Source organism: Mesoplodon mirus (assembly GCF_964341445.2).
Source record: "Mesoplodon mirus genome assembly, chromosome: 5".
Classification (NCBI taxonomy): domain Eukaryota; kingdom Metazoa; phylum Chordata; class Mammalia; order Artiodactyla; family Ziphiidae; genus Mesoplodon; species Mesoplodon mirus.
Genome location: NC_138980.1, coordinates 113,413,920 through 113,426,939, shown reverse-complemented (window position 1 = coordinate 113,426,939; position 13,020 = coordinate 113,413,920). Strand labels below are relative to the sequence as shown.

General features: G+C 36.3%; 1 protein-coding gene across 7 annotated transcripts in view; it reads right to left on the bottom strand.

Annotated features, from left to right (window-relative positions):
• The window catches only part of MEF2C (myocyte enhancer factor 2C), a 150,192-nt gene that overhangs the window by 89,063 nt on the left and 48,109 nt on the right, over positions 1–13,020 (bottom strand). For 3 of the 7 annotated variants that reach the window (XM_082620993.1, XM_082620987.1, XM_082620992.1), the window contains exon 2: positions 6,443–6,638. In XM_082620993.1, coding sequence (XP_082477119.1) covers positions 6,443–6,496 — 54 coding nt within the window. In that variant the 5' untranslated portion in view covers positions 6,497–6,638. Of the gene's footprint in view, positions 1–6,442; positions 6,639–9,715; positions 9,837–13,020 lie in introns of those variants that run through there. The other 4 variants (XM_082620991.1, XM_082620988.1, XM_082620990.1 and 1 more) reach the window with 3 other exon arrangements.

Here is a 13,020-nt window from a genome sequence, read left to right as displayed (position 1 = left end):
ATAATGATCATTGTCACGAGTTATTTGCAGGTTTACTTTGGATTTAGAGATTTAAAAACCCAACACTTTTGCACTGATTGAACTTTTTATTCATTTGATTTAAAGCGAGGTTCCAAATATTCACTGACTAACATGGATAACTATTCTACAGTATTTAAAGCATAACTTCCTCTCAAATAATGTGTATTTGCTTGATATGCATACAAGCAAGTGACAAGTTTGGACGTTCTCTTTGTGGAGATGACAAAATAAAACAGTGTGTCTGGATGACTCTGTTCTTTAACTCATGGTTTAGAATTCATCAAAAAAATTATTTTCTTGAAGGAATTTATTTGTATTTCTATATTATCCTCACATTTAAAGACTGAATCTATCTCAACTTCCACAAATTTTATATTAGGTTAGTAGGTTGTAACTCTCAAGTTTAGAACTGTAATTAGTCCTTTTATTTACGGATATTCTGGATACCACCTTGAAGGAATGTTACAGTAAAAATTCCATTGAAATTTTAGTTAAAATTCTAAGAAGAACGTAAAGTAGAGGAAAACAGGGGAAAGTAAGGAGTAAAATCTGTTTCTTTTTAAAGAAGAGTCATTTGAGAAAATCAAGGCAACTCTTTATTTTTCAGTTTAGTTTAGAAAATATCAGATTTAGTTTAAAAACCTCAGTATGTAGAAACTGTCAGAGGCTGCATCTACACTGAACTATTTCTCCAGTTTTTTTTTTTTTTCTGAGCCCATTTAAAATAATTTATAAGTCATGTAAAGAAACTGAGATAGGACATAAGAAAAGGGAAAAAGTTAGAAAATTTAACAGCTATGACTAATCCCCTTTAGTCATAAGGGGATTCTCCTTTTCTATTAACAAGAGAATGCTGCTAATTGTCTTTAATTTGTGCTCCAGTTATTGCACTGATAATTACATGATATTTTGTTTGCTGGCAAAAACTGCTGGTGTGCCAGGTCGCACAGAAGAAAAGAACTTAAGACATTTAATAATCTCCTTTCTTTAACTTATTATATTAGGCCGTAACTGTGTTATTCGGCAAATATTTTTCTCTGGTAGTTATTCAAATATTTAAATGTCTTTTTATAATAAGTCACACAAATAAATTCGGGTTTGCCTCTCCTATCCTTTCAAAGTGGGAAAGCTGAAAATTTTAAATACAAGCACACAAGTAAACAGATTTAGGTTAAGCATGTCTAATTTTCATATATCTTTCTTCTTGATATAACAGATTTCTAAGTATATTCTGTTTGCAAAAAGAGTCATATGAGGACAAAACTCATTTAAAAATATGGCTGTTTCAGAAGCACAGTAACAACTGGTACCATATGAAGGGGGGTAAGATTATTGCCTAATTGATGAAGGTAACTCACAAGTAAGAACAAAAAATGCAGATGGAGAGATTGAAATTGTAGTGTGAGAATAAACTGGAAGCTAGAAGTGATTAAAAATGGTGATAAGTAGTTCAAAATAATTTGGTCAGTAACATACATTTGAAAATAAGTCCCACAAGCATAGAAATTGGGAAACTACTTCTCCCCATCCTTGTCACAAGCTATAAATGTTCTGTGTGATTTTCCTTCCTGTCCACAAGCCATCCTCTGCCATCATCTGGCTCTTGCTCTGAAATGGTTCTCTTGCCCCTTGTTAGCTTCCAAAGGCTCCTTTGTGCCCCAGCTCTACTCTGTTCCACTCTTCCATCTCCCTGATACCCTTTTAAGGTAACACCCTATTGAAATGAAGGTTTCAGGTACCATTCTTTTTTTTTTTTTTTTTTTCCCAGTATGTGGGCCTCTCACTGTTGTGGCCTCTCCTGTTGTGGAGCACAGGCTCTGGACGCGCAGGCCGAGCAGCCATGGTTCACGGGCCCAGCTGCTCCACGGCATGTGGGATCTTCCCGGACCGGGGCACGAACCCGTGTCCCCTGCATCGGCAGGCGAACTCTCAACCACTGCGCCACCAGGGAAGCCCATCAGGTACCATTCTTTAGTGTGTTACACAGCACAGGTGTTGTTATGACAGAAATCATATTAACTATAATAGCTAATGGTGAGTCTTAACAGGAATAGCTAACAGGTAAATTTATGGAGCATTTATTATAGGTTAGGTGCCTTACATTCATCCCCCAATTTAATCATCTCAATGACCCAATGAAGTGGGTACTATTTTTTAATCTCCCCTCTACTGATGAGGGAAATGATGAAACTCAGAGGGGTTAAGCCACTTGCTGGAGGGTCACACAGCAAGCAGGTGGCAGAACTAGGGCCAGAACAAGGTTTGTGTGTCTCTAAAAACCATGTTCTTCACCATGGTATTATACTGGATGCAGTATGATGTAACTGGGGAAAGCAATGACATACAACCATGCTCTTAGCCATTATATTATACAGAACGCAGTGTGACACAATTGAGAAAAGCTTGTTTTGTTTTTGAATCTGAAAGATTTGGGCTCAAATCTTGGCCACCTCCTAGTATTAACTATCTGACTTCAAAGCTCTGCGTGATCTGGGCCCTCCCTAGCATCTAAACCTTTTCTCTCATCTCTCTAAAGTTACACACACCGGGCTCAAGCTCCATAGGCTTTCCTTAGACTCCTTAGCAAGCTCTTTACTTTCTCAGAAGCTTCGCAAACACTGTTCCCTCTGGAATGTTGTCACCTGCCTAAATTTGAATCATCTTTTAGCTCCCATCTTTCAGCATTTCCTCAGGAAAATCACACAGAACATTTATAGCTTGTGACAAGGATGGGGAGAAGTAGTTTCCAATTTCCATGCTTGTGGGACTTATTTTCAAATGTATGTTACTGACCAAATTATTTTGAACTACTTATCACCATTTTTCATCACCTTTCTCCCACCCGCAATCTAAATAAGGCACCTCCTGTTATTCCTTCATAGCATTTGGATAGCTGCATTCACAGCACATGTGAACAGAATTTTTGTTATATATTTGCATATTTCATGTCTGGTTCATCCCACCAGGCCAGGGGTCCACCAACTATGGCCCATAGGCCAATCCTGCCTGCCCCCTGTTTTTGCCAGTAAAGTTTTATTCAAACACGGACACATTCATTTGTACACACATTGTCCTTTGCTGCTTTCACTAAGAGGGCAGAGACGAGTAGTTGAGACATAGACTGCACGGCTCACAAGGCCAAAAGTATTTGCTATCTGGCCCTTTACAGAAACAGTTGGCTGACTTCTGTGGCAGACAATTAGCTGAATGAGATTCTTCTTGCTTACTGCTGAATACTTCATGTTAGGCACATTGTAAACAAGCGATATTTGTTGATTTAATAAATAAATGAGTTATTCAGCTGTAAATGGAATTACTAAAGATTAAATGGAGTAATATATATGTAGTTCTTGGAACACGTAGCTTCTTTTAAGTTATCTGAAAATTTCCATAAGACAAATTGACAATTCATGATTTTATTTATTTTTACATTCTAGCTTAAGAAATCCACCTCATTTAGCTTAGAGATTGAGAAATAAGTAGTTTTCATAAACTTGGAGGCTCTGGAAAATTAAAAAAAAACAACAACTAGCTGTTAAATTTTTTTCCTCCCCTAAACTTTTTTTTTTTTTTTTTTTTTGGTACGCGGGCCTCTCACTGCTGTGGCCTCTCTCATTGCGGAGCACAGGCTCCGGACGTGCAGGCTCCGGACGCGCAGGCTCAGCGGCCATGGCTCACGGGCCCAGCTGCTCTGCGGCATGTGGGATCCTCCCGGACCGGGGCACGAACCCGTGTCCCCTGCATCGACAGGCGGACTCTCAACCACTGCGCCATCAGGGAAGCCCTCCCCTAAACTATTTTATGTATACAATTGGAGTTTCTGATTTTTAGCTGTTGCTACTGCCATAATGAAAAATAAAGGGCAAAATTCAATTTAAACAGTCAGCCACTCTGTTTTACCATAGTTTTATTTCTCAATGATATACAACTTATCGCATCAGCTCTGTAATATTTCATTTCACACTTTAAGTAAGTATTTCTTATTCTGTAAAAACACACCCTGTTCTCTGTATAGCCAAATAAACACCTGCAATGGCAGGGCAGGCTTTTACTGCTTTTGAGAAAAGATGACAGTGAGCTATCGTGTGAGGTTCTGTTAGGGAGTCTACAGCAGGGAAGCTTCAAAAAGGGCAAAGCAGTTAATGTTTATCTTTTCAACAGGTGAACACATACTTTAAAGGGAGCCTAGGTTAGGGGTGTCTCCTCACTTTGTAATGCATGCTCTTGCAGATTTGCTGGTGCTGATTATCAGAAGTGACCTACATCTTTTAGGTTCTCTCCCAAATGGCTCTTATGATCACTCTTACAGTAGATGAGAGGCACGCATGACAAATATTTATAAGTAAGATGGCTGTTTAAGATTGTCAATAGCCATGTAAAATAATCACTGAAATATATATATTTAAACATGGAAGTTTTCAATTTTACCAATTCCATTTAAGAGTATTGAATTAAAGGGCCAACTGAACCTAAAGACGAAGAAAAGACTACACAGATCCTAAATTCTATAGAATAAAACCAAGGAATTCATCTTCAGGATTAAAAAAAGTAAGATTAACTAAACTGAATTTAAGTAAGTTTTCTTCTCTTAAAGTTATCATGACTTCTAACATGGGTGAGAGTAACAGCAATTGTAGACGCAAGTATATTTAAATTACGAAAAAACGTTCAATTGTTAGCTCAAAAGTATAGTGTTAACATTCTTGCATGCCTGTGTGAGTTTTATATTCCTTTATAAAGCATAATGAAAGCTCATGAATTCAACTGCAAAAGCTTTCTTTTGTCCTTGTAAGCAAAAGGAAGATACAATAAATTTCATGGACCCCCAAATCAACTGGCATTATTAATGAAGTGTAGATGCTAATTCATATAAAGTTTTGACTGCACCCCAAATAGGTGCTAGTCCAAACAGTAAGATCTAAATAGTCAGTGGTCTATGATGTTCAATATTTCAGTTTTAATTTCAATTTCAACCTATAAATCAATTAAAAAATACTGTGGTTTTATATTGACAGAATTATTGCTTTTTGGCTTGACCCATAGCAATACACAATGTGTAGGAAAACACTGAAGGAATCCATTGTAAATCTTAGCATTGTTCATCCTTTAGCTCAATTTTCAGCCAAAAATAGTTCAAGTCATATGTACCTTAAGTGTAATAATTTAAAGGAGTATAAATCTGAAAATCTAAAAAGTTTCTTTACCTCTTAATGGCATACTGGCTTTGATGGCATAAATAACAACTTCTATTCATTATAATTTACACATGTAGCAATAAAAAGTTTTAAAGCACTAATCAGTTCTAGTCTCACTAGAAGGTCCAAGAAGCTAGAAAGGCACAGTAGGGCAGAAAGAGTGTTGGGGGAAATTACAGTCTGGTGGGGCGTCTCTGAGGCTGTCCTCTTAGCTTTCCCCAGTGTAAATGGGCAACAGCCAAAATGCTCTCCTCCCCCGTGGTCAAGGAATGTCTGTTCTGTAGGTTCCATTATCCATTTGCAATGGTTGGGATCTGGCAGTACATAATATCTCTCAGGAACCATTATTTGCTATTTAACATTAGGTTAAACATTTGTTATTTAACCATTAACATTTGCTATTTAACCATTATTTAACATTAGGATGCATACAGACCACCCGGCTATTCTTACTTCCCCTAACTGAATCCACTCTCCCCAAGGGTGAAGAAAAATAGAGTCAAATCACAGATATTCATAATATACAAGTCTTCACTGAAGAGAGCATTTGCATGTATAAAGTCTTTAGAATAGATTAATTGTATCATACAGATATCACTGGAGTTCTAGAAAAAAATGATAACATCATGTGCCTTTAGGTTTATAAAATTCAGGCTTTAAAGAAAATGGTATGAGTTAACTGATAGTTCTCGTTTCTATGTTTGAAGAGACTAATATGTCGTGGGGGGTGTCTTCCTTGTTGTCAGCACAATGTTAAACATTTTGGATGTATTTCAAAGTCTCTTTTACTGTGAATAGACTGGAAGCCATTTTGATACAGGATATTTAGTCTATATTATAAACCTCTAAATGGATGACCACAAAAGGCCTCGTTCCCATGAATATAAGAATATCTTTGCTTGATGATGCATGCAGTGGAGCAATATTATGCTTATTAACTCTTAATTATTAAGCTATTCATGTTACGCAAATGCAGTTCCCATTTAAAATGCATGTTGAAGTAAAAAGTGAATAATCATCAATGTGTAAAGTATATTTCTTACAGATAGAGTGATTTTTTCCCCTTTACTATCAGCACTTAAACTGACCACATTTAATTCACTAAAACTTCTCTTCATGGATGTTTATAAGCTCAAAATGTTTTCAGTACACTTAACATATCTGGGGGGAAGTGTAATAAATGGCCCATGTAGATAACAACACACACAGAAGTTTACCCCACTCACCTGTCTGTTACGTTCATCCATAATCCTCGTAATCTGAATCTTTTTTCTCCCCATAGTCCCCGTTTTTCTTCTCTCTCTCGTCCCTGAAATTATGTATTTTTTCCTTCCTTTTCTTTCTCTTTCCTGTTTCCTCCAAACAAATCTCCTTCTTCAGCACTTGCACTGCTCAGTTCCCAAATTCCTGCATTCGTTCCTGCTGAACAAAAAATAAAAATTAAGCACCACTTTAATATTCTAATTTTCTAAAAATAAAACTCTATGGAACTAAACAAATTAAATGAATGAAAATAAGCATCTGTTAAAAGTACATGGTATATCACATGCAGGAGCATATCCAGTAGGAATGGTTTGTTCTTATGATTAAAATAATCTTGTAAGTAATTTAACAAGTCATTTAAATGATGAAAACTATACTTTAAAGCCCAACACTTGAAATGTATCTTTTGCAAAGAGTTTCTTACTATTTTTTTAATGAAATTAGGTGACTATTTTCACCCTTCTGTTATGAAAAATTACCTAAATCAGGGAGTTAATGAACCTTTATGTACCTGTGTATGCTAAGTAGGGCAGCTAATTCATTTCTGAAGGGAAAACAATCTCGTGTTTTGACAGCAGAGGTGATAACGTCCCTCGTTATGCAAATAGGATGGACTATTATGAAAGTGCTATTTGATATATGTAAATGTCAACTAATTTAAATCTAAATCCTTTAATCTTATTTTTAAAAAGTCACTGCTATGAGAACACTGTAAAAATAATGTGGGATATTTAATCTTACATAACAAGCAGCTATCAGCAGTGAAATCTTTTCCTTTTGAAAGCCCTTAAGCTATATCTTGAATACAAGAATCAGAAAAGATAATCATTCATAGAAAAGAAAGAAATGGTGTGAAAATTAGAGTATTATTCCATTTATGACTATATTTCTTATAAGCCATCAGTTCTTTAAATTTAAATATTTTAAAAAGACACATCATATCTCTTTGCGGAGCAAGATACAAAATTATAGAAGCTTGCCATATACTGGATATCTTTAGGCCATGAATTAAAATTAAAGAAGTGATCATCAACAATGTAAGATAAACCCAGAGAATCCAGTGTATTAAAAGTATGTATCTTTCTTTGTTTTAAATTATATCTGAAAATATTTGAATGAAAGTGAATTGCTGTGAAATGTGGAAGTTAACGAAAAGGCATTCCACAGTGGCTTCTTCATTTGCAAGCAATAGCTTCAATTATTCTATCCCATCTTATGTCAAAGAATGCAACTACTTCACACATTGCTCAGAATTTCCCTGTTTACTTTAGTTGGTGTCTGACAACCGACCTGATAAATTCCCACATGTATCATGTAATACTAAGCCATTGTCCTGGCTATTTAATAGATTATTTGGCTCCAATTCAAAGTTATTGGAACAGGAATTGGAACTGTTACACATTTGGTCTGATCACATCGGCTGTCTTTTGATTTCTTTAATTTAATTTCTAAATTCTTTATCACCTTGAGTAAATTTTTAAAATTTAAGTTTTCTGTGATTATCTAATTGCAGAAGCTATTATGATATAATTAGTTCTGGTGGATTAAGTGCTGCTTAAATACTAAGATCATCCATTCTCTTTTGCCCAATGCCTTCTATTAAACTGTAGCTCACTTCTGCCTCTGAGAATATATGTATGTTGAGTAGTATCACGACCACACAGTGCTCATCAAAACTATTACTCCAGCGGTAATTTTAAATGTTGGAAGTAGTTCAGAATTTTAGAGTTATATAAATAACACACATTTGACAAATAGACAGGAAAAAATTAGCTATAAGATATATGAAAAAAGCACATTAAAATATGAAAAATCCACAAAGCAAACTGCATATTCACTGTTGCCGAACACAGTCCATCTACCTATTTTTAGTGACGGTCTTAAATATCACTCAACTGGACAACTTTCCGGTGTTTCCTATAGTCTTACCTTAGAAGCAAGCAGCAAGATAGAATGTTATTTCCCATGCATGTGCAAGAAACCAAAGAGACAAACAGGTTTCCTCGATCACAGAAAAGCCAACCCATGAATCCACAGCAAATGCATATGGGACAATTTCCTTTCTTTCATTGAGCTGAGGCCGTGGCACTATCGGCTTACAGGACTATGCCTGCCTAAGCGCTTATTCACTTTAAGGTGGAAGGTCAGGGTGAACAGATTAGAGTGTGGAAGAGGCGGGGAAGAAGAAAACTTCTGCGGATCCTGATTTCAAAATACAAATAACCAAACGAATAGAGAAACATCCCTGGAGAAAAGTCTCCTTGGAAAGACAGAGTTCTTGATGAATCAAACTTAGAAGAGTTCCTCCATCTCACCACCCCTTATTTCACAACTTTGAAACAAGGGACGCGTCTTAAAAAGAGCAAAGCAAGGATTTTCTTTTTTAATTCTTAAAACATTATGGGAAATATTTTGCCAGAGAGAACTGATATGTGTCAGTATGTATATATATATAAAATAATCGATTAAAAATGACATTTTGAAGTATGCAGGGTAATGTAGAGAGATGTAAGTTTAAATTTCAATAAAATTAAACTATTTTCTTATTTCCCATAAAAATGAATATTTCTTGAAGTGTGCTGCCTTTTGAACATTTCTGAAATGCAAAATTTGATATGATTAAGTATATATGCAGAGTAAGATATGGTGATGATGAGACTGTTTGCATAAAGTAAAATGTGCCTTGGAACATTCTGCTTAGAACGTTAGATTATGGGTCACCAGGTTTTCAAGGCTGTCAGTAAAAATTCAGAGTTAGGAAGGTCAACAACAGCTCAGTAGCTGTTTTCTTAGCATAACTATTTTTCTAACCTGATTTTTATGCAAAAATTGTATTGTAAGGTTGGTTTCAAGTATTAATTTGTAGGAGGCCTAGAGAGGCTGAAAAGAGATTATATAACTTCAGTAATCTGAAAAATTGTTTTGTATGTATATGAAGAAAAGAATATAATAGCTAAACTGCACATAGTAGAATTTGAGTTACACTGAGAACTTTCATTTATGTACAATCAACCATAAGCTTAAAATAATTCCAGCAGCCTTACCGCTACTTCTTTCCACATGAAAGAAGAATTCTTGGAAAATGACAGAGTTACAGAGAAACAATCAGTAATTAAAAAAAAAAAAGAAAAGAGAAACAAATACTCTACCATAGTTACACTCTATAGAGCTACAGTCTTCTGCATTTTTTCTTTTTGCCAACCTAAATAAAAGAAAAATAAAATCATGCTGCTTACTAAAAAGGGGAACTTCATTATGGGAGGCTTCTGTTCACTTTGAGTTTGGCATGAGCAGACAGACGAAGGCAAAGTGGTTTGAGACCCAAGGAGAGAAGAATTTCTTGTGGACAGACGCTAAAGATCCTTCTCCCACCCTGGCTCTCTCATTTACAAACAAGTTCCCTGAGTGACACACACCTCCCTCCCTTCCCCCTCTCCTCCCCTCACTCCCTCCCTCCCACAAATCCCTCCCAGTAACACAGAAGAATCTTGACAGAATGGCAGGAAACACGCACAGACTGGTCAGGGAAGGATATGATGTCAGCAACCACGAACAATAAAAGGTGTAAAGGTGCTTCCTTCCCTAAACTGTTCCAGAAGTGTAAAATGGGAACCAAAACTCTTCACTTCCTTCTCTGAGCAGAACTGTCTGAGTGTGCTGGGCTGCTCACCCCACACAGAGAGGCCTTTGAGAGGTTCAGATAAGGGACAAGGAGAAAAATCCAGACACGGGGACAACATATCTAACTCCTATTTTTAAAACACCTGAGAAAAAAATCCATTTCAGCTCTAGGTTAGTATTTTATATGACTGCTTTAAGAAATAAAAATAAGAAAACAAACAAGTTCATTTTGGTGAAGTAGGAGATACACTGCAATTACCATTTACCATACCTCACCAAAATCATCTGACACAGCTAATGCAGCCATATAATCTTAATTTACTCCCTCGAGGCAAATGAATTCTATACAGCAAAGAGCCAAATGGATACTTTTTTTTTTTTTTTTGGTAAAAAACAGAATCATGAAAACTGTTAAAAAAAATCAATGTTTGTTGGGAAAATACACGGATTACTTCTTTGCCCCCATAGTTAAAAAAAAAAGATATACTGGGTGGTGGTGAGGCGGGGGGGGGGGAAGAAATTCCTATGTTATTGGAACTTTCAAAGTTCTTTAAAAAATTCAGACTAAGAACCAAAGTAACTAACATAAACTTTCAGTATACAGTGAAACTATTTATTTTAGTCTCATCATTATTAGTTTCTTTCTAACATGGAAATGGCAGTCTACCATAAGATTTCTGTAGGAAGAAAACCACATATCAAGTGGATCTGAGTCATCTTCAGATTTCAATCATCTTCCCACAACACTTTGATTTAGAAATTAAACATAACCTTCAGTTTTGTGTTTTGATCTTAGAGTGAGACTGCCATGCCACATTGAAAGATGTGGGAAGAAATTAATTCTCTGCTGCTAAACTTATCTGTGCAAAGCATGTATTTTGCTACAATAAGCACCGTGCAGTCACTTAAATAAAAACAGCCTATGAATAATGACAAAACATTAAAATATGTGATGTCAGTTTGCAGTAAAGAATTCTGGTTTTCTTTTACTCATATGAGCAAATAACTTTTTCACTGACTCACATTTTCCCTAACACTAGCATCTTCATAAAATGTTTTGTAAAAACTCCAGGCTGAAAAGCAAGCATGCTATATCACACAAGAAATTATATGGTTAAATAAATACAAGCTGGATACTTAGCAAGGGACAAAAATGATCATAAGCCCAGTTGCTGCAAGCCTGGTATTACTAATTCAAACAATTAAATGATTCATTATTAGTTTAAGTGGAAAACATTGCTCATTATGGTGCATCTAGATACATTTAACTTTCTACTTTATGCTATGTTTGAAAGACACATGAGGCATGTAATTATATTTTGGTTAAAAGGAACAAGTAGATCTCTTAATTTTTTTTCTCTTAAGAATTCTGAACTTCAAAAGATATAATAATTATTAATCTTACTGTTATTCAACTACGTTATGTCTTATGAGTTAGGGAATATTTCTTTGGTCCTGAAAGTCACTCCACTTCTCTCTAAGCTTACCATGTATTATATAGAATGTTATACTACCCTAGCTATGAGTGCAAGCTGAATTAGTCCTAAAGACACATAGCTAAGACATCCTCTTAAGGGTAATAAAATTACCCATTCTTCCCCACTGGATTTCACTATCATGAATATAAACAAAGTTATTTTCTCAATTTATTCCAAGTTAATACGATGAATTTTTTTTTTTTTTTTTTTTTTTTTGCGGTACGCGGGCCTCTCCCTGTTGTGGCCTCTCGCGTTGCGGAGCACAGGCTCCGGACGTGCAGGCTCAGCGGCCATGGCTCACGGGACCAGTCGCTCCGCGGCATGTGGGATCTTCCCGGACCCGGGCACGAACCCGTGTCCCCTGCATCGGCAGGCGGACTCTCAACCACTGCGCCACCAGGGAAGCCCAGTACGGTGAATTTTGAGTCATCTTCAGAACAGTAACATCATGTCAACTGTCTTTCAGTTCCCCACACCTGCCAGGCTCCTTCCTGCCACAGGGCACATGCAATTCCTGCGGCCTGGAGCGCTCCTCCTTCCCCTCTGTGCCTCCTTAACCTCTTCCCTTCCTTTCTGCCTCATCACATTTCATCTCCCCAGGAAGCACTTTGCGCTCTCCTGATCACATCAAATTCCCCTATAAGGACTCATAGCACCATGTCCTCCTTTGTAGCACTTGTCACAACTGAAATTGCCTGTCTGCCGTCTTCCTCAACATCTGTGGGCCAAGTCTGTTTTATCTGACTTTTGCATTTTCAGTTTCTACCCTAGTGACAGGAATATAGTAGGAGTTAATAACTATGAGTTGATTAATGAATTAATTCATTAAGCTTTTTATCTCTCAGGTGAATATTTTCTTCGGTCACTATTTTTAATGACTATTAAGAACATTTTCATTTATACAGAAGCAGACTGATAACCTCACGTAATCTTTCATTATATTTATATAGCATCTCATATATGGAATAAGAATAATTTATACTGAGAAGTGGAAGTTGAATGGATTTTGGAGTCAGAAAAGCTCAGGGTATGAACTCTAACTTGGTACTTAGAAGCTGAGTGACTAAAGACTAATGACAATCACTTGGAACCACTCTTCCCTTGCCTTACAAAAAGTTGGGAATGTACTTCTTCATCTGCAGGATGGTTGTAATCATTAAATGTGGTACTATAGGTGAAGACTAGGTACACAGTAGGACTGGGAACATGGCTTACTACTTGCAAGATTGCTTCAGTTTTGAGGCATAAACTGAAAGTCATACACAATAAGGTTATCAAGTGAATCATAGTCTTTACATATACCATGAAGACCTCAGTTTGCAGAGATGATGATGGGCAACTTCTAAAGGTAATACCTCATTTATCCATTAACAATAATCATTATATGAAGAGAAATTTACAGTGTTATAAAAGTTAAGAAGTTCCTCATAAGTATCAGTCAT